Source organism: Phacochoerus africanus, chromosome 2 (assembly GCF_016906955.1).
Source record: "Phacochoerus africanus isolate WHEZ1 chromosome 2, ROS_Pafr_v1, whole genome shotgun sequence".
Classification (NCBI taxonomy): domain Eukaryota; kingdom Metazoa; phylum Chordata; class Mammalia; order Artiodactyla; family Suidae; genus Phacochoerus; species Phacochoerus africanus.
Genome location: NC_062545.1, coordinates 239980310 through 240003058, shown reverse-complemented (window position 1 = coordinate 240003058; position 22749 = coordinate 239980310). Strand labels below are relative to the sequence as shown.

General features: G+C 37.6%; 1 protein-coding gene across 4 annotated transcripts in view; it reads right to left on the bottom strand.

Annotated features, from left to right (window-relative positions):
- Positions 1-22749, bottom strand: part of ZCCHC7 (zinc finger CCHC-type containing 7) — a 248274-nt gene that overhangs the window by 41227 nt on the left and 184298 nt on the right. For all 4 annotated transcript variants that reach the window (XM_047767945.1, XM_047767944.1, XM_047767947.1 and 1 more), the window contains 3 exons: positions 12687-12730; positions 11338-11463; positions 9957-10127 (listed from right to left, as the gene is read on the bottom strand). In XM_047767945.1, the coding sequence (XP_047623901.1) occupies positions 9957-10127; positions 11338-11463; positions 12687-12730 (341 nt within the window). The remainder of the gene's footprint in view (positions 1-9956; positions 10128-11337; positions 11464-12686; positions 12731-22749) is intronic.

Sequence of the window (22749 nt, the reverse complement as noted above, 5' to 3'; positions counted from 1 at the left end):
CCTGTAGATACGGAGGATTGACTGTACTGGAAGTCCTACCTAGGGCAATTAAGCAAGACAAAGAAAAAGAAGATATCCAAATTGGGAAGGAAGGAGTAAAACTATCGCTATTTGTGGATGATTTCTTATTTACATAAAGAAAAATCCCCAAAAGTCAATCAAAACCTCTCGGAACTAATCAATGATTTCAGTAAACAGGCAAGTTACAAACTTGCAGAAATCAGTGGCATTCCTTTACACTAATGATGAAGCATCAAAAAAAGAAACTATCCCACTTACGACAGCATCAAAAACAAATACTTAGGAGTAAATTTAGTGAGGAAGTGAATCTGTACAATGAAAACTATAAGACTTTGCTGAAAGAAATGAGAAGACACAAACAAACGGAATGACATCCATGTTGGTTGATGGATCAGAAGAGAGTTATCTTTTTAAGGATGAGTGAACTCGCAAAGACAGATGCCCATTAGGTCTTAGAATACTTATAGAGGTTGAAAATCTTTTCCATTTGCCATACTTTCCTTCACTATGCACAATTTGATGTAGATGGTCAAACGCAATCAAAAACCTGTATGGGATTTATAAAGTTCAGGGGAGTTGACCTTAGTCTGTAATGATTAGTGAATAAAACTTTTAGCTTTCCAGGTGTTAATGAGGACCTGACTTCCTCAGTTTCTCTTCCCTCAATTCATAGCTTAGATAACTATGTCCCAGAATTTGTCCTTATTAATGGATTTAACAATTGAATTGAAGTCCAAAGTGAGGTGTATAATGACAGAATGAGTTTGAAATTTAACAAAATTCCCAGTGGCCTGCTGTTCTATTTATCAAAAACTCATGTCTTCCCAATGTGATTGCACTGAAAATTAAGTTCATTCCTAAGCCCCAGAAGATTCTCAATGAAATACTAAAGTGTACTTATCCTTTCATTTTTAGAACCTTTTATTTTATAGACTGTATGGAGATAATCTTTTTCCCCTTTTGGTGGAAGTTAGGAGTCTGGAAAGGGAACCATCTTTATCTGCTACAAACTTTTAACTTTTAAAGCTTCCATAAGGAAAATATAAACCTACTTTCAATCTGCAAGGTCTACTGAAAGTGACTAATACAGGCCATGAGGCGTGTGCTACAGGGAGAGCTGGGGAGGTTAGGGGAATTCATCAGGTTAGTCAGAGATGACTAGAAAGGATACTATTCACTAGAATTTCAAAATGAGGACTGGTCTCTCTTTCAGACTTTAACTGTGCTAAATTACATATCTTCAGTTAAAAATGTAGACCTTTTTCCCTGCTAAGGTTATTTCCATAAGGTTAACTCTTTTTAACAATGAAAAGTTTGAAATATTCATTTATTAGACAATTTGAGAACAGTTCCAATGAATTAGTAATTGCTAATTCTGGGATTTACTCTCTGAACAATGAACATCTGAATTTTCACTAACGTTATCATGAGCTTTGCATACACCTGTCAAGAGGATAAGAGATCTCTAAGCAGAGAAACCTACTTAACTTCCTTGAGGTAGGAGTGAGGATACTGTGGACCACCAGGTAAATAAACATTTTATAAGCCAATTCCTTCTCTAGGCAGAAAAGGCCGCAACCAGAAACAAAAATATTACAAATGACAAGGCTCACCAGTAAAGGTACATATACAGTAAAGATATGAAATCATCCACGTACCATTACGCCACCAAAATCAGAAATTGTGAGAAGAGGAGGGTACAGATGCAGGACACTGGAGTTGCACTTGCAATTAAGAGACCAACAACTTAAAATAATCTAGTGTGTGTGTATATATATATATATATATATATATATATATATATAGACTCTTATATGAAAAATTCAGAATATAAGACAATTCGACAACTATATTTTTATTAAGCAAATCAATCCCAGACATGATCCCTTCCTTCAAGAATGTTAAAATGCTACAAAAAGGAAAAGAAACAAAGTATATCTAGCCTATGTCTAATTTTCTTTATCCTCAGAAGTCAATTCAATGTTCAGGAGTTAGAACTACATATTTAACTGCACGTACACATCGATCCAATATACTGCTGATATTTTAGTTTCTTCAGAGAGAGAGAATCTTTTCCTCAAAATTATTCCCTTCCTTAGCATTGTGTTTTTGTATATCTAAATTACTCTGCGGTACCTTAAAAAGAAAAAACTTAAAAATTTTTTTTGGGGGGGAGGGCAAATTTACACTAATTTTTTTACTCATCTACTCTTACTTAGGCATTTCATTTTCTTAGGTAGCTCTACAGTAAGTCAGTGGTTTGTCCTTACGTCAATTAAGTTCAGCAGGAAAACTAGTCTATGATTATTTGAATTATAAATTTCAAATTACTATGGGAATCTTGTTTTTCTTTGCTCGAATTTGTCCTTTCAAGCAACTGAAGATACAGCATATAGTATATTTCATCACAAAATAATAGATGAGATTTTTCCACATGAAATCTGATAAAGAGTGGATCCAAGACTAAAAACACGGGACTGCATCAATATCTGTAGTACTGGCTGAAAAAGGAGATATTAAAGAAAATCATTTGAAAAAAAAACCAAACAAACCAAAAAAACAGACGCTGACTCAACATTGAAAAACTTATGGTCTCTGGAGGAGACAGTTTGGGGGGTGGGGGGATATGCCTGGGTTGTGGGATGGAAATCCTGTGAAATCAGATTGTTATGATCATTATACAACTACAGATGTGATAAATTCATCTGAGGAATAAAAAAATGGAAAAAAATAATAAAGAAAATCATTTGAGAGCAATGAAAAATTTTTTTGGGAAGAGGGGGCTGCACCTACAGCATGCTTAAGTTCCTGGGCCAGTGACTGAATTTGAACCACAGCAATGGCAATGCCTAGTCCTTAACTGCTAGGCCACCAGGCAACTGCACTTAAAAAAAAAAAGGAGGAGTTCCCATCATGGCTCAGTGGTTCGATCCCTGGCCTTGCTCAGTGGGTTAAGGATGCAGCGTTGCTGTGAGTTGTGGTGTAGGTCGCAGATGTGGCTCAGATCCTGCATTGCTGTGGCTCTGGCGAAGCCTGGCAGCTACAGCTCCGATTCAACCCCTAGCCTGGGAACCTCCATATGCCCCAGGTGCAGCCCTAGAAAAGCAAAAAAAAAAAATAATAATAATAAAAAAATAAAAATAAAAACCCTTTATTAAAAAAAAAGGAATTAATTACTAAAGATAGTGAGAGGGAAATAAGAAAAATGATTTCCTTTGCCTTAGAAACTTCATTTTATTTTCTGTATAGTATAGGTATTATGGCTTTTAAAAAGCCTGTTGACTGTAAACCAGCTATAATGGAAAAAAATAAAAAACATTAATAAAAAATAAAAAGCCTGTTGAAACTTGATTTGAAGTATTATTGGGAGATGTTTACCTCTTAATGAGTCAAGGTGAGAATGTCCAAGCCTATACATTGACATGCAGGACTGGCCAGCTTTCAGAAGCATCTGACTAGAGCGTGGGCAGGTAAGTCAGGTCTATGGTCCCTAATTCCATTCATTTGCTTATTTAATAAATGCACTGAGTTCCTATATGGGTAACTGTTCTAGGAAAGGCACTGTTCTAGAGCTGGAGATAAAGTAGTAAATGCATCTGAAAACAGATATGGAACTTATAATCTAATTAGAGGAGACAGAAAAATATATAGAATGTAAGATCTAAGCGTCCTGGAAAAAAAAAAAAAAAAAGGCAGGGAAGAAGGGCAGGAAATGCTGGAGATGAGGAAATTTGTCGTTTTAATTAGGGTGGTCAGGGAAGGGCTCTCTAATGGGACATCTGAAAAGAGATGAGGGAGTGAGTCACTGGGAACACCTGGGGGCAGAGTACTCCCAGCAAAGGGGATGGCAGGTAGAGGCAAGATCGTGATTGGTCTTTCAAGGAGCAGTAAGGAGATCTGGTAGAGTAAGCAACAAGGATGACTACACAGGAGATGTGGTCAAGAAGCCAGACTACATGTGGCCTTGTTGGTAATTGTAAGGACTTTAGCTTTTACTCTGAGGGAGATGCAAAGTCCTATCTGAGGATTCTGAAGAGAGAACTGATGTCATCTGGGATATGTTTAAAAACGACTACTCTAGTCACCTACTGAAAACAGACAATAAAGGGGCAAGGAAGCAAGGAAGCAATTTAGGAGGCTATTAGAAAACTCTAGGCAGTAGATGCTCATGGCTATGCCAGGGTGAAAGTGGTAGAAATGATGAGAACTGGTCAGATTCTGGATTATGCTGTGAATCATTCTTTCCAGGGTTAAAACAATGTATTAAATTGTAACACACTGGAAAAGTGACTTTCCATGAGTGGAAAAGATAATAGAGTCAAAAGGGAGTAAGAGTCCAGGAATGGCTATAGATTTCCTTCCTTATTTTGCCCTGTCTTCGAGCATAAGTGCAGGTACACAAGCAAACAGTGATAAGAAAATACTGACCCTTGTATATGTCTCAAGTCCATATGATTACGGGAAAACTCACTAAGCCTGGATCAGGAGTTCTTATGACATTACTCTGCAGCTGATATTTCCAAAGACAGGTGACAGATACAGATACTTGGCTCCCTCCTATGGTCTATGTCATTTTCTATACGTTCTGCCTTTCATATTACAGCAGAGATGTTTTTGAACAAAGGTAGAACTAATAATTATTAAACAGACCAAATACATGAATTAAGGAAGTCTTTAAATTAAGGAAGTCTTTAATTCAGATCTTGGATTGGTTATTCGGCTCAATGACTGTGTTCCAGCCAGTCTTATTCCTGGCCAGTAATATCTCAATAAGACTGTGGAAAGACATACGAATGCCATTCCGTGCTCCTTGGAGTAGACTAAACATAAAATAAATGCCTTTTCTTAAATAAGTACCTGCAAGCAACTATTCATTTGACATATAACAAGTATGAAATAACATATACCTGTACTAGGTATTTTACATTTCGTGCTGGAAATCCCCATGATTAAACTAAACTTTAAAAAATTACAAAAACTAAAAAATACCAGTGTTCGAGGAGTTCCTGTTGTGGCTCAGAGGGTTAAGAACCTGACTAGTATCCCTGAGGATGCAGGTTTGATCCCTGGCCTTGCTAAGTAGGTTAAAGGATCTGGCGTTGCTGTAAGCTGAGGTGTAGGTTGCAGATGTAGCTCGGATCTGGTGTTGCTGTGGCTGTGGCCGGCAGCTGCAGCTCCGATTTGACCCCTAGCCTGGGAACTTCCACATGCTACAGGTGTGGCCCTAAAAAACGAAACAAAACAAAACAAAAATACAGTGTTCAGTTTCATGTATGTAGTCACTGAGGAGACAGTTACTGAGCACTAATGTCTATGTGAAAGCATACAGTTTACTGAGTTCTCACTTTCATAATAAACTTTTGAGTTCCTAAAAATATTTTAGTATACAGTAACAGTTGAGATTATCAAATATTTAAAGAAATAAATCAAGTAAAACATGTCCTATGAAATATTGTCTCCCACTACATTTAAAAATCTGACCTAGGAGTTCCCGTCGTGGCGCAGTGGTTAACGAATCCGACTAGGAACCATGAGGTTGCGGGTTCGGTCCCTGCCCTTGCTCAGTGGGTTGACGATCCGGCATTGCCGTGAGCTGTGGTGTAGGTTGCAGACGCGGCTCGGATCCTGCGTTGCTGTGGTTCTGGCGTAGGCCGGTGGCTATAGCTCCGATTCGACCCCTAGCCTGGGAACCTCCATATGCCGAGGGAGCGGCCCAAGAAATAGCAACAACAACAACAACAACAACAAAGACAAAAAGACAAAAAAAAAAATCTGACTTAAAGCAGTGACTCAAGTGTTGAGGATGCCACAAACAGATGGCATTTTATTCTTATATATGATGGTTAAAGGAGTTATTTAGTATGAACTGGAGTAGAAGACTGAGCAGGGAATTTGAGAAAAAACTGCTAAAGAAAGGAAGAAAACTGGGGAGGTTTGAGTTTCAATTTTATCTGACACTGATCAACTCAGTCTTTATGCTTTAGTATAAAAAGGTGACAATCTCGTCAATTAAAAGAAACCGCCAAGAGGGGATGGTCTTGTGAGAAGCACAGTTTTATGGTATCAAAGACTTGATTTTGTGGCTGAAAATCAATATTCTGTGCTGTTCTGCTGATCCTCAGAGATTCCTTAAAGAGCTGAAAACTTAAACTATTATTTATTTGGAAAATATTTTTCCTCATCTATTTTATAAATTATATTGATATTTTAAATAGCATTGACTTCATTTTCAAAGTTGTTTATTAGATCCACAATATCTACAGGTTTAAGACAGAAACTTGAGAGGAATTTCTGAGCTGGTGTCAAACTGATAACCTCTAGACTGTCAGCAAGTGAACTTTCTCCATGTACATCATTTTAGCTTTGAGATCCTGGGCAAAGCCTAACTTTACAATGTCTCAGTTTTCTCTTTTGTAAAATGGGAGTAATAAATAGTATCTATCTCATATGGTGGTTGTGAGGATTATAGAAATGACTCTGATGCAGTCACAAATATCTACTGAGTACCTACTAAGCGCTGAGAATACAGCAGTAAGCAAAGCACTACCTTCTCCTCCCAACAGGTAATGAACTTATGAGCACAGTACTTAAAACATTGTAAGCATTCAACTAATTATAGCTGTTGTTATTCTGGAAATGTCAGATAGCTTGCAGAATGGGAATCTGTGTGCAAGACAAATGTGTATAGACAGTTTTAAAACAGAACTGCCATATGATCCAGTAATCCCACTCCTTAGCATATATCTGGAGAAAACCATAATTCAAAAAGATACACACACCCCAATGTTCACTGTAGTACTATTAACAATAGCCATGACACAGAAGCTCCCTAAATGCCCATCAACACAGGAATGGATAAAGAAGGTCTGGTACATACATACAATGGAATATTACTCAACCATAAAGAACGAAATAATGCCATTTGCAGCAACATGGATGGATCTAGAAATTATACTGAGTGAAGTAAGTCAGGGAGAGCAAGACAAAGTATCATAGGATATCACCTATATGTGGAATTTTATTTTATTTGTTTATTTTTTTGTCTTTTCTAGGGCCATATCTGAGGCATATGGAAGCTCCCAGGCTAGGGGTCTAATCGGAGCTGTAGCCGCTGGCCTACGCCAGAGCCACAGCAACGTGGGTCTGAGCTGCATCTGCAACCTACACCACGGATCACGGCAATGCTGGATCCTTAACCCACTGAGCAAGGCCAGAGATTGAACCTGAAACCCCATGGTTTCTCGTCGGATTCGCTAACCACTGAGCCACGACGAGAACTCCTGTGTGGAATTTTTAAAAATGATACAAATGAACTTATTTATACCCACAGGTGGAAAGCAGTATGGTCAGAGGGTCTGAATCTTAAATAAGCCAAAGACATCTACACAAAGAAGAAGGAGTAATGATTTAGAAGCAGCCTTAGGAAGTGAGACGAGGTTGATCCTAGTCACCCTAATTCAAAGGTATGTGGGTCAAGCAAGAATGAGGAGCAAGCATTTGAGAGTGCTGTGGGGGAAACAGTATTTCCTGTGAAGGGCCAGGTTGCAAGACAGATTTAAAGTATGTGTAGGATTAGCTGAATAGTTTTAGCAGCCTGGGCCAGAATGAAACTGCTTCCAAGGGAATCCTCATGAAGCGCTTCTGGGATGGTAGAAGGCTGTGTTTCTTCAGAAGGAGTCAGTGAAGCCCGGGTTTGACTGGGCTCCAAGGGAATCCTATACCAGGTGTACAGGCAGGGAAATGATCAATCCATGTCCAGAACCTTCACCATAATTACAACCCCCCCCCAAAAAAAAAACAATAAAAATGCCCCCAAACAAAAATAATGGTAGATCTTGTCAGATCTAGGGGAAAGGGTGATGCCTTCTCTGAAGTCAGTCACGGTCTAACTCCATCGTAAAAACTTAAATTCACTGGGGTTATTAATCCTAAAAGGCTATTTTAGATAAAGAGTTTAACATACATTAGAGGCCAAAATTACGAAGTTAAGCAGAATGAGCTATAGATTTAATTCACAGCTAATTATATAACCTTTAACAAATCATTCTTAACTGTTCTGTACTACGGTTTCTTACTTTTTAAGAAATGCTCCTGATAATGTCTGAACATCTTCTGTTAACCCAGGCAAATTAGGTCATATTTGTAAGAGCTCTTCAGAAGAAAGGAGTTTAAAAAGTATGCTTCTATACTTAACAGCCAAACTCGAAAATCTTGCTAAGAAATTATAATCGACAACTTAATGCAGAAAACAACAGATTAAAACTAAGACAACTTAGAATGCACTATTTTTAAGACTTAGTAAAATATTGAGAAATAAGTTTAAACTACTTCAGAATGAAATGACAACTTGTATCTGTATACCTTGTCTTAGGACGCATATTCAACCTCACTAGTGGCCTAAAAAATAAAAAATTAAAACAGTAAGATAGCATTTTCTTCTTATCTGATGGGCCAAAATGCTAAAGATGGGTTACGGCTAGGGTCGAAAGTCCTCTTAAACATTGCTAGCAGGTGGATAGACTGGTATAATCTTTCAGAAGAGCAATATGACAATATTTATCCAGACATAAATGTACATATGCTTTAACTACACAATTTGCAGTCTGATTTACTGAAATAGTCTTACATGCATGCAGATACATAAAAAGATTTTACAGTAGCACTGTTTTGCTTAAAAAATGGCTATCAGTATAAATCTAAATGTATTGGTAGATATAGGGCTGGGTAAATTGGAAAAATGGAATAAAAGCCATGAGAAAGGTAGATCTTTATGAGATGATATGGAGACACATTCACAAATAACTAAGTGAAAAAAATTAACCTGTAGGACAGTGACCCTATTTTTATTTGTTTATAAAGATCCTTTAAAAAAAACAATCAATAATTGTTGTATCATTTACACAAGAAACACATATACCGAACATTCATATCTTAGTTTGTCTTAATATAATTCACCTTGACGGCCATAATAATTTTTTAAGCAAAAGACTCTAGGTACACTTCAACATAACCAAAATTTTAAAAATATTTGTGACTTGTATTGTGTCTTTGGAAAGCACAAACTAAAGGGAAAAGACTCTTACTTCTTTTTTTTTTTTAAAGATACTTCTATAGCTCCTCTGGCCTTTGAAATGAGGTCTAAATCAACAATATGCTAAAGTTTAACGTGCCACAACTAACTGAAATGTCTTCTAAGTTAGTTTTTTCTTTAGGTTTAAAAAGGCAAAAAAGTAACATAAGCAGATTTAAAGTACTGGTGGCTTGTCCTTCCAGCAAGACCTACCAATACGTTAAAAAGTATATATATATATATGTATATACCTTTTTCATTTAACTATGAATGAATAGGTACATATATTTTACATGTTCTTTCTTTTCTTTTCTTTTCTTTTTTGCTTTTTAGGGCTGCACCCATGGCATATGGAGGATTCCAGGCTAAGGGTCCAATTGGAGCTACAGCTGCCGGCCTACACCACAGCCACGGCAACACCAGATCCAAGCCGCGTCTGCAAACTACACCACAGCTCAAGGCAATGCCGGATCCTTAACCCACTGTGCGAGGCCAGGGATCGAACCCGAAACCTCATGGTTCCTTGTCGGATTCGTTTCCACTGTGCCAAGAAGGGAAGTGCAGATTATACATGTTATTTATTATACCTTTTTAATTTCTACCTTTACTTTGGCAAGTACATTAAGCCAAGGGGCCAGCAGAGGTTTATGATATTTGTTGATGCTGCCCCCTCATAAACCATTCAGTAGGGAACCCCTATCCTGAGATACCAGAGCACTGATTTACATGATCTGTGGCCTAAGGGACATGACTGTCATTATATACTGTACAGAGTAAACATTCTTTGAAGTAGGCTGGCAGATAGGTTACAAATTGGCACAATGCCACCAAAGCCTGACAAATTAGTTATATGCAAGATACTCACATCAGCATAGTGGCCTATCATATCACATCGGTCACAACGTTTTCTCCAAGAAGGTCTTTCGAGACATCTGTGCGCAGAAGACATGGGCAAAGAGCAGTCTAAGCAAAAGCGGGCTGGACAGGCATACTGGAGATGTCCTCTCTCGGAGCAGAGGCAGCAGGGACGGACTTTCTATGTGGCAGACAAGCAGAAAATCTCTTTAGCGACATACTTCAATCTCAAATAGATTACTTTTTCTTTCTCAGCATAATTCCAAAAAAAGTTATTTCCAATTTGGGAACCCAATTGAAGGTCCAATTTCGAGCATAATTAGAAAATGAAACAAAATCTGAAATCGGAGTTTTAAAAAAAAGCTATCTAGTATCCTGTGGTTGCCAAAAAAGGCTTATGTATTATTAGCTGTTATCCATTTCTCATACCTTGTCTTATGGAACACTGACAAAGTGGAATGTATCTGAGAGGGAAAGTAGGATGAAAAGGACCTGGAAGCTAAGTCAAGGAGAAATAGAGAACAAGGCTGCTCTGCCTGAAGAACCAAAGACAAAGAGGAAATAAGACAGCCATTTCAAATATTTGAAAGATCATCCTTTGAAAGAGGGAGTAGGTAATGGAAAGAATGTTTTTTTCTTTCTTTTTGTTTTTTCTAGGGCCACACCCGCGGCATATGGAGGTTCCCAGGCTAGGAGTCTAATTGGAGCTGTAGCTACTAGCCTATGCCAGAGCCACAGCAACGCCAGATCTGAGCTGCGTCTGCGATCTACACCACAGCTCACGGCAACGCCGGATCCTTAACCCACTGAGCAAGGCCAGGGATTGAACCTGCAACCTCATGGTTCCCAGTCGAATTCGTTAACCACTGAGCCACGACGGGAACTCCATGAAAGAATATTTCTTAAGGGACTATTAGTGTCAAGGAATGTATAAGCCTTCTGTGTTGTATCAAAGGATGATGTATCTGTTTAACATAATTTACATCAATAAACATTTATAAATATCTACAATCATAATTTTCTAACAGTGAAAATTATTCCATAATGAAATAAGCCCACAATGTCAGAAAGTAGGTTTAGAAGTGAAATGAGTCTCAGGAATCAATCTGATTCAATCTTCTCATTTTATAGACAAAAAAAAAAAAAGAGAGAAACACAGAAGGTGAAATGATTCGTCTAAGATTGTACAACTATATTTATGGGATGCTATAATTGATTCTGACTGTGAATTTACTGTCCTTCACTACTACTCTAGAATGTGACTTACATAAACATTTAACATGAAATTTAACATATATGTACGGTATAATATTTGAATTCTAAGGCTACAGGGGTTCCTCGAAGACTTTGATTTTAATAATGTGGAAAGAAACATTACGTATTTCACATACTTGTGGAAAAGGACAGTTTTTTGACAAATGGCCACATTTGTTGCAATTTCTGCAGGTAACATTTTTGTTGGCTGAATAGTATCGGTAGGTCCATCTTCCAGATGATCTTTTATTACCTATCTGTGCCTAAGGGGAAAAGAAAGATCAAGAATTAAAATTATTTCACACCATCCAAGCGAATTAATAGTCATAATCTGTTCAACTTAGAACCCAGCAACAGGGAACTTTGTGTTCTTAAAAGGAGTCAGAAAAACTTAAAAGGGGGTGCCATAAAGACAACTTTACTTTTCATCTGCCCCTACCCCAGTTCTTTCACACTTCTCCATATGGTTCCATTTCTTTTGTATCTTTCTCTACTTATGGTTTGAGTCTAGCAGGGGCACTGAAATGAATCATGTAGACATTCCAGTGCCATTCAGAGTCAAAGATATTGCTGACATAAATACATAAATCTGAATGTAATACCATATTTTTCTGAACGAGAAGCTTGCTTAAAGGTTTAGTCAGGAGTTGGTTTTTTTATGATTTTGTCCTTTACAGAGTTATATACCCACAGAGATAACAAACACATTCCTTTGAACAGCCTAGGATTACTGCCTACAAAATGGTTTTAATTTCTAAGAGAGAATGAGAGAATTTCAGTCCCCTAGAGTCCTTTTTAAAGATCCATTCTGTCTACACTGACCCAATTCTAGCTGCCCCGTATTCTAGATAAAACCTAGTATCTTGCAAAAGAATATTAGTAAAGCATATCATATGGACTATCTAAAGGGTAATACCGAAATGCCAACTACACTTTTACCTTGTTTGGTAGAATTACATCTTTGAAAAAATTTTTCATCTTTTACTTGTTATTCTGCTGAATTGGACAAGAAGGCCTCAAAAGGAGATATAATCTAATTATCTCTTAAAACTTTTCTTATACCCAGTTGTAAAATTATTCTCTTTTCTAGCCATCTGTCACAATTAAGGCTAATAATTGACATAGACAAACACCTGCCACATCCTAAATATAGACTAACCATTTCCTTACACTGAAGCAGCAGTTATTTCCGGTGTTGATCTTTAGTGGTACCAGGCAAAATGGGCTGAGAGGACTCACCATAGCAGAGAAGAAACAAAAGGGAAAGGGGACTATACCATTACGGCAACTGACTGACAAAAGTCAAGACTGAACTATGCTTCTGAAAAATTCAATACCCATAGACTAAAATCAAACTTTTCTTACAAGATACTTGGACTGCTGCTATTTCTAAAAAGCTTATTATCATAATGAAGTGAAAGGAAACTAGAAATCAAAGGAGATTATTAATCTATTATTCATAACTTCAAAAATATTTTGATTTTACCTCAATGTCTTTGTCACTGATGAACCAGTTTACACTATCTTCTCCTAAAAAAAAAAAATAAAATGTTACTCAACCTTGACACCTTTAAAGCTCTTACAGATTGACAGTAAATTATTCAATTTGTTAGTAATGAAATTGGATCCCAAAGGTGTAGTGAGAAATGTGATTACCTGAATATCTTTTCTTGACTCCATTATTACTTGTGTATCTCTGAACAAATACTTAACCTCTTTTTTTTTTTTTGTCTTTTCTAGGGCCACACCCGCGGCACCCAGAGGTTCCTAGGCTAAGGGTCTAATAGGAGCTGTAGCCGCCAGCCTATGCCACAGCCACAACAATGCAGGATCCAAGCTGTGTCTGCAACCTACACCACAGCTCATGGCAATCCGGATCCTTAACCCACTGAGCAAGGCCAGGGATCAAACCCTAAACCTCATGCAATTTCTAGTCGGATTTGCTAACCACTGAGCCACGATGGGAACTCCAATACTTAATCTCTCTTAACCTCAATTTCCTTACCTGTGAAATGCGACTAATAGTATGTTCCCTGAATATCTAAAAAATACAATGAGAATCAAATGAGATATATAAAAGGCTTTGAAAATCATAAAACTATAAATAAGTATTTTAAAAAATCACTGAAAGGATCAAAAACTCAACAGCAGGTATAGAAAGAAATCTCCCTTTATCTGGCTAAAGCCTGCTTTGTGAGTCCCCTGCCACAGTCCCTCTCCCCAACCCACAAGTTTCTAGTCAGGAAAGTCATTGACCTTGGGTACCAGGATATTCCTCCAAAACTGTAGAAACAAACACAACAAATCTTCTAACCTTGAGGCCCTAAATCCTCCCTTTTGTTAAGGTGGTATACAAAAACCTTTACCTTTGGCTATTTAGTGGGTTACTAACTACTGAATGCTTCCACCCTTGGTCTCTTCTCCTGCTATTGCATTGTCATTAATTTGCAGGCATTCAGACCTAAGTAGGTAAAGAAAGGTTTTTCTTTCCAATATCAGTATTAATTCTGTCTACAAGCTTCCCACCATAGTTGACTTTCACTGTAACATTTAAAAGACTTTCATTGTAAAAAGAATTCAGAATTATAACTATTCTGAATACTATCTCATGAATAGAGCTAGGAATTTAGCACTATATTTTACAACATGGAAAGCAGTGAAGTAAATCAACTATACTTTAATTTAAAAATGCAAAAGAGTACAAACATTATGGAAAACAGTATGGTGATACCTCAGAAAACTAACTATAGAACTATCATATGACCCAGCAATCCCACTCTTGGGCATATATCTGGACAAAACTTTCCTTGAAAAAGATACATGCACCTGTATGTTCACTGCAGCACTATTTACAATAGCCAAGACATTGTTAACAACCTAAATGTCCATTGACAGATGACTGGATTAAGAAGATGTGGTATACATACACAATGGAATACTACTTAGCCATAAAAAGAAACAAAATAATGAACTAAAGACTCTGATACTAAGTGAGGTAAGTCAGAAAGAAAAAGACAAATACCATACAATATCACTTATACCTGGAATCTAATATATGGCACAAATGAACCTTTCCATCAAAAAGAAACTCATGGACTTGGAGAATAGACTTGTGGTTGCCAAGGGGGAGGCAGAGGGAGTGGGGTGGACTGGGAGTCTGGGGTTAATCGATGCAAACTATTATATTTGGAGTGGATAAGGAATGAGATCCTGTTGTATAGTCCAAGGAACTATATCTAGTCACTTGTGATGGAACATGATGGAGGATAATGTGAGAAAAAGAATATATACGTGTGTGTGTGTGTGTGTGTGTGTGTGTGTGTGTGTGAGACTCAGTCACTTGGCTGTACAGTAGAAAATCAACAGAACACGGTAAACCAACTATAATGGAAAAAATAAAAATCATTTTAAAAAATGCAGAAGAAAAAGTGAAGTAAAAGAGCAAAACAGGAGGTTAAATATCCAGAAACCATTGGTTGATCTAAAAATACCACTGTAAAAACCTGGTGGGTGGGGTAGGGAGCCCTAGATTTTTCTTTATCAGCTGTTTTCTTCTCTTTGCACTTCCCCTTAACAAACCTGCAAATGGCTGCTATTCCCTTGGTCCACCCGTGGCCAAGGAGGAAGGGACATATGACTAATGCAGAAGCTAACTTGTCAACAAAGGACCAAGAGATTTTTTTCTCTCCCTAAAGCAAAGTTGAGATTTCCTCCTTCCTCCTGTCTACTCCTCTTCTCTATCTCAAAAACACAAATTGAGCTTGACTCCTCTTTGAAAGGAATTTTGAAGAGACATGAAGTAATCTACATTTTTCCAGGCCTACCAGAAGTAAGTGTCTAGAGATATATTTTAAAATAAAATACTTTTACTAAGAAAACCAAGAAGCTGCTTTACAAAAAGCCCAATCCATAGAAGAGCAGAGATGCTGTGCTGATGATTATTTCCTTTGTAAAATTCAGAGGCTGCATCCATATACTTAGAGTGGAGAATACATTAAATAGCAGCAGCTTCTATTCCTTCATCATCACCATCCATGCTATTATTCTTTCATTCAAAGGATTCATCTAAGGAGCATGCTTTGCTGTAACTTTCAAAGATGCCTTTTGAATCTCAATGTCCTTCATCATTAAAATTCAAAATGACCACTTAAAATCACTTTAATTATAAAACTGACTTAATGTTGTCCCTAAAAAAATGAAACCCCAGACCAAGGAAACGCAAAACAGCATCTGTTACCACCCCGAATACGTAATAAATTTTCATGCGAACAGAGAATAAAGAGAATAAATTGCAAAAAGGGAACATTTAAGAGGGAGATCAACTCTGTTTAGATTGTATGAACATGCCTGTGGAATTCAACAATATTCCAAGTTATGTCTGATTCCTCCTCTACAAGCTATAGTATATTCTTACTGCAGGAAACATGTCAAAAATACAGAAGGTAAGTTTCAGTTACAAATGAAATCAGATTTCTCAGGGGTAAATGAAGTGAAGATATCACCAGGAACATATGCAAGCTTTGTCTAAAGGTAATTCATTAGAACTTCCACAAGCAGCCAATTCGCCACTTCGTTAAATTCCTGGTATGGAACTTGGTAGAAACCTTGTCTTAACCCTATCTCTTATTTGCTACCTGGCACTGGGTAGGTTATTTACCTTCTCTGGGTCTGTTTAATAATGGGTTGGATTAAATAGTACCCATAGTACCTTCCAGCACTAAGTTTCCATGATCCTATCAATTTCTATTCACTATCCCAATCAAATACACTGTAACTTAGTCTACATTATCTAAATCATCCAGGCCCCTGCAGTTAGCACATGGTGTCTTGCCTTAAAGACAACATCCCACAGAGCTCCGGAGCTCTAATCTTCTCTGTGTGGACCACCCAGTGCCATAGAATATAAAACAGTACTGCTCTAAACAAGCCTAATTTTCAAATTTTAACCTGCTTTATACCCTAGTCTTGCTAATACCCAGGACTGTGATTCTTTTCAGAGGTATAATTTATATTTTATAGAATATACTCATGTAAAAAAAATAGTTTGATTATTCCGACAAATGGACACACCTGTGTAACCACCACAAAAATCAAAAGTAGAACATTTCCATCACCCCAAAATGTCAGCTTGTGCATATCTGCAATCAACTCCCACCCGAGGCAACCAATGATTTGCTTTCTGTCACAACAGATCCATTTTGCCTGGTCTAGGACTACATATAAATAGAATCATACACCATGTACTATTTTGTATATGGCTTCTTTTTAAAAAACTTTTTTTTCCCTTTTTTGTCTGCTGTGAAGCATATGGAGTTCCTGGGCCAGGGATCAGATCCAAGATGCAGTTGCAACCAATGCTGCCACCTGCGGCAATGACACATATCTTCTTTCACTGTAAATATTTGTGAAATTCATCCATATAGTTAGGCAGTAGTAGTTTACTCCTTTGTTATACTTGAGCAATACATTGTGTGGATGTGACAATTTGTTTGGCTGCTCATCACCTGAAGAACATTTATATAGGTTCCATTTTTGGTAATTATAAACAAGCAGAAACAAACATTTTAGTGAGAGTCTTTCTTCTTCAGATTTCATTTTCATTTCCCTTGGGAAAATACCTAGGAGTAGACATGCCAAGTATGTCTTTACCTTTGTATGAAACTGGCAAATTTATCCAAAGTGGTTGGATCATTTTACATTCTCATTAGCACTGTATCAGAGTTCCAGTAGCTTCAGAATCTCACCAATACCTAAAACTGTCAGTCTGTTAAAGTTTAACCTTAGCATGATGAAAAATAGTATTTGCATTAGGATTTTAATGGGCATTATTCTGATGAATCCTGTGAATAAAGAGAGTTTTATTGTCTCCTTTCTAACTGCATGTATTCTATTTCTTCTTTTTTTTAAGGGCCGCCTCCACAGTACATAGATGTTTCCAGGCTAGGAGTTGGATCGGAGCTGCAACTGCCAGCCACAGCCATACCAGATCAGAGCTATGTCTACGACCTACACCACAGCTCATGGCAACATTGAATCCTTAACCCACTGAGCAAGGCCAGGGATTGCACCCGGCACCCGCATCTTCATGGATACCAGCTGGGTTTGTTACCACTGAGCCACACACATACTCCCGAGTTCTGTTTCTTTTTCTTATCTCACTGCATTATATAGGGTCTCCAGTATGATACCCAATATAAGCGGTGACAGCAGATAATCTTTACTTTATTCCCATTTTAGGGAAAAATATATTTAGTCTTTCACAATTAAGCATATTGCATACTGTAGATTTTTCATAACAGGCTGAGGCATGTCTACTTGGCATGTTCCCAGGCTGAGGAAATTTCTTTCTATTCCTAATTTCCCAAGATTTTATTATGAATATATGTTGAATTTTATCAAGTGCCTTTTCTCCATCAGCTGAGATAGCCCAAGGTTTTCCCCCTCTCTTTCTGTAATAGTAAGTTACAGTGATTTCATTTTCAAATGTTAAAAACCACCTTGCATTTGGGGATGAACTCCACTTGGTTAGGATATATATTCCCTATGATATATTGCAGAATTCAATTTGCTATTATTTTATTAATTTTTCACCTGTGTTTGTGAACTTCTTTTATAATGTCTTTGTCTGGTTTTGACATTGGAGTAAAACTGGCCTCACAAGAATTGGGAAGACTCTGTAGAAATGATGTCCTTAAATATCTGACAGAATTCACCAGTGAAGTCATCTAGGCTGGAGCATTCCTTGTTTGTGGGCCAAGAATTTTACTTGTAAGAAGGCTTTAAAACAGTAATTGTATTTCTTTAGTAGTTATGAGGCTGTTCACATTTTTTATTTCTTCTTGGGGCAATTTGTGATTTTCAAAGAACTTGTCTTATTACTTCTAAATTGTTGAAATTATTAGCATAAAGTAGTCCATAACAGTCTCTTATTCTTTTCCTTTGAGATCTATTTGTACTTAAAACCCCCATTCAGTAACATTTTAATCTCAAATATATATATTCAGGTCTAGAAGTTCATTTGCTTCTTTTATACTTTTCACTTCTTTTACTATATTTCTCTCTTCCTTTACATTTCAGAGTACACACTTTAAAGAGCTGTTTTAAAGTCCCTGATGCTACTTTCATATTCTCTGTCATTTCTAGGTTTGTACCACTTGACTGATTTTTCTCCTAGTAATTTTTTTTCTTGGATGCTACCAGTCATTGGAAATGGCACACCATTGTAAGTGCTTGAATTTTGTTTTCTTACTTTGAAAAGTGTGAGACTTTGTTTTGATGAGCAATTAAGTAACTTCCAGATTGGCCTGACCTTTTTGAGAATTTTAAAATTTTATTGGGGTAGAGCCTCCTTTACTTAGGGTTAATCAAGTCCTACTACTAGGATGTACTTTCCGGGGTCTCAGTTGAATGTCTCAGGTATTTGATACTGTCTCTCCAATATGGCAAGTAAGAAATCAGGTTAGTTCTGGGAATTGTTTGGCTTCCAGGAGGTTTTTGTCCAAGACTAGTGGAGCTCTGCCCAATCTCTTGGCAGAGAGAAACTCATTATCCTTGGTATTCATGGGTACCCCTATGCAGATTTCTAGACTTGTTTCCCTCTTCAGCTCCCTCTCTCCAGTACTCCCCCCCCAAATTACAGCTTCTGTAGCCTCTATTAATTCTGATCACTGTCGTCTCATCTTAGTGAGATGGCCATGCTGTGCCTGGCTTCCTTCTCTCAGCACCATGATGCAGACTGACGTAGGGTGTACCTCACTTACTTCTATATCCTCATGAATCATGGTCCAGTACTGCCTGTTGTTCAAGGTCTCACCTGTAGATATGTCAATTCACCAAAAATTTTCATTTCATTTTTTCATTTCAATTATTACATATCTCAGCTCTGTAAGTTCCCTTTGGTTTTTTTTTTATATCTTCCATTTCTCTTATAATATTCATCTGTCTCTTTAAACCTCTGTATATTTACAATGTCTGTTTTAAAGTCCTTAATGTTAATTTCATCACCTAGAGTCAGGAGGGCAAGTCTGGTATAAGTAACACATTATGGCTGGAAGCGGATGTCTCATACAGGACTTTTTTTTTTTTTTTTTAATCTTTTTAGGGCCACACCTGCAGCAGATGGAAGTGCCCAGGCTAGGAGGTGAACTGGAGCTGTAGCCATCAGCCTATGCCACAGTTGACAGCAACATGGGATTCAAGCCAAGTCTGCAACCTACACCATAGCTCACAGTAATGCTGGTTCCTTCACCCACTGAGTAAGGCCAGGGATCAAACCTGCAGCCTCATGGATACTAGTCAGATTTGCTTCTGCTGGGCCACGATGGAAACTCCTCATACAGGATTTTAACAGGCGATGAAAGACAGGAGTAAAAGGAAAGGCATAAGCAACATAATGGAAGAAGTAAAAGGATGCAGCAAATGATACAGTTTGATTAGAACAAGGGGTATGATAATTCCTTTACTAAGAATTTTCACCTTTATATATGTAAAAAATACTGAGAATTAAAATATTATTACTTACAAGAAGCTTTTCATCTGAAACACCTATGAGGACTTATTAAATGTATTCTTCCAACTAAGAAATTTTCCAGATACTTCCTTTCAGTATAACTTTATTTTTTTAATTTTTTTGCTTTTTAGGGCCGCACCTGTGGCATATGGAGGTTCCTAGGTTAGGGGTTGAATCAGAGCTGCTGCCCTATGCCACAGGCACAGCAACGTAGGATCTGAGCCACATCTGCAACATACATGGCAATGCTGGATCTACCCAAACCACTGACCGAGGTCAGGGATCGAACCTGCATCCCTATGGATACTAGTCAGAGTCGTTTCTGCTGTGCCACAACAGGAACTCCCCTCTGTGTAACTTTAAAAGTCTTAACTTTCTGTTGTGTGGAACTCTCCAAGGAATAGTATAGCAGACCACTTTCGGCCAGAGCAGTACTCTTGAAAGCAGAGTAGTAAAACAGTGTTTTGCTAACACTGTAACAGAGTATTTCCTGTCATCTCAAAAAACCTTCAAGACAAAAAAGCAAACCCAAAAGAAATGGGAACCCATAACCTTACACGTTTAACATATTTTCCATTTCTAGAACTATTCTACTATCTTTATTCCTCTCTCCCTTCTTTCCCTCCTTCCTTTTCTCTTCCCTCTTTCTTTCATGCATGAAGATAAGTATCTTCCATATTTATATAGTGGTGGTGGTTCACAGTCTACAAATGTTTTTAAATAAACATTATCTTCAGAACAATCTTGGAAGTATGGTTACACAAATTTTCTTTTTTTCCTTTTTTCTTTTTATGGCCACACCTGAGGCATATGGAAGTTCCCAGGCTAGGGGTCAAATTGGAGCTGCAGCTGTGCCTATGCCACAGCCACAGCAATACTGGACCCAAGCCACATCTGCGACCTATGCCACAGCTTGCGGCAATGCCAGATCCTTAACCCACTGAGCACGGCCAGTGATCAAACCCACATCCTCACAGAGAAAACATCGGGTTCTTAACCTGCTGAGCCACAATGGGAACCCCCAAAATGTACAGTTTTGAACGGCAAGTGTTGCTTTCTGTGAAATATAGTGCTAATGTAGCTATTTATCCATAAGAATGCACTCCGTTTTTAAAAGACCTACATTTCTGAGGAGTAAAGCCAGTTCATGCTCTGCTTCAGTTATACTTAGTCTGCCTGCATGCTGGTGGGTGGGAACAGGCAAAGATCATTTCTTTGCTGAGAAGGCAGCCACAACTATTCAGCTGGTTCTCTCTACCTTTGGGATAATCTGACAGAAAGTTGGAGATACTAAAATACTTTTCCAAAAATGATAGAAGATTTCAGTTCAGCATATACAGTTGGTTACTTGCAGTGCAGGTTCCAGGGACTACGAAGAACCTTTTCCTGAGCCAAATACCCTGATAGCCTTTTCTCTTCTTATATGGAAGCCTAGGTGCTGTACATTTTCTAGACGTCCTAATTTCTAACGTCTAAAATTTAAAACCTCATAACATTTCAGTGGAAAGTTATATGTCTGTGATTTTCGCAGCACACAATGGATTTGAAGAGTCAGCAAAATAGACATAAGAACCTATTTTGCCACTACCAATTATTTAAGAACATAAATGCAACTTTCCTCAAAAAGTCTTCATTTAATGCAGTGTCAAGTTAATTTTCAACAAATATTGACTGAAAATCACTCATGTAAAAGACAGTGTAGGCGACAGATGACTAAGATTTGGTGCTTGCCCTCAAGGAACTTATCGTAGTAGAGTAGTATGTACTATCTTTGGGCTAAAGAATCTAAAAAGCATCATTGTGTTAAGTCAATAACCATGAAAACTTCATTGAAAAAATAGGATGATTTAATTAACATCGTTTTTAAAAAGACTAGAAATCCTCTATTATTCAGGAAATGGTTATTTAACAAGAAACACTCAATTCTAATTAATTATGACGACTGTATCATCAAAATGGTCTTTATATAATATTAAGTATGTAAGTCCCCTAGCAACTGTTTTTTTCTCCAAATGATCTGAGTCTATAGAAAGTTTCATGGATGGGGATTTGGAAAAAAGAGACAATGCTTGGCATATACTTGCAATCCCTAAGGAACCAAGCTTTGGGCCTTCTCAGTATTTTTTTCTCTCACTTGTAGTATACAGCCAAAACTGACATAGCATTCTTTCACTACTTTAAAAAACAGTAAATAATCCCCCGCCCCCCCCCCCAAAAAAAAACCAAAAAGCAAAAAACATTGAGAAGATAAATTGAGGCTAAATAATTTGACAGTTACAGCATGAGAGACAGTATTGCATTTCTAAATTTAATGTCCATACTCCCTTTTTCTATACCTAATATTTTAAACTAAAAGGTCCTACTGTTTATAATTGAACACTCCCAGTGCTTTCCCATCTCTGTGCTTTTGCTTATCCCATTTCCTTGATCTTTAATCTCCTTCCATGCCCAATTTTCCACCTAACCCAGCCCAATTTCCATGATTATAAATTCTGAATATCCTTTAAGGTTCAGCTCCTCACATTCAGGATACGGGTAATTTTCAGTACTTTTCCCACAGGACCTCTGTGAGCACTTTCTTGGCTACTATAATAAGAAACATTATTTCACTTACAATATATACAAATATCAAATCATCATGTTATATACTTTTCCTTGTTCCCCTTTTGCAGTTTCCTATTCCTTCACTGGCTACTTGGTATGTTCCATTTTTTCCTCCTTCTCATTCTACATTCTTTGTCCCAGGTTATGTCACTTACGTCCAACAAGAGAACTACCAAATCTGTATCTCCAAGCCAGATCTTTTTCTTTTTTGCTTTTTAGGGCTGCACCCACAGCATACAGAATTCCCAGGCTAGGGGTCCACTTGGACCTACAGCTGGCAGCCTATACCACAGACACAGTAATGCCAGATTCGAACTGTGTCTGCAACCTACACCACACTCATGGCAACGCTGGATCCCCAATTCACTGCGCAAGGCCAGGGATCGAACCCGCATCTACATGGATACTAGGTCAGAATGGTTTCCACTGTGCCACA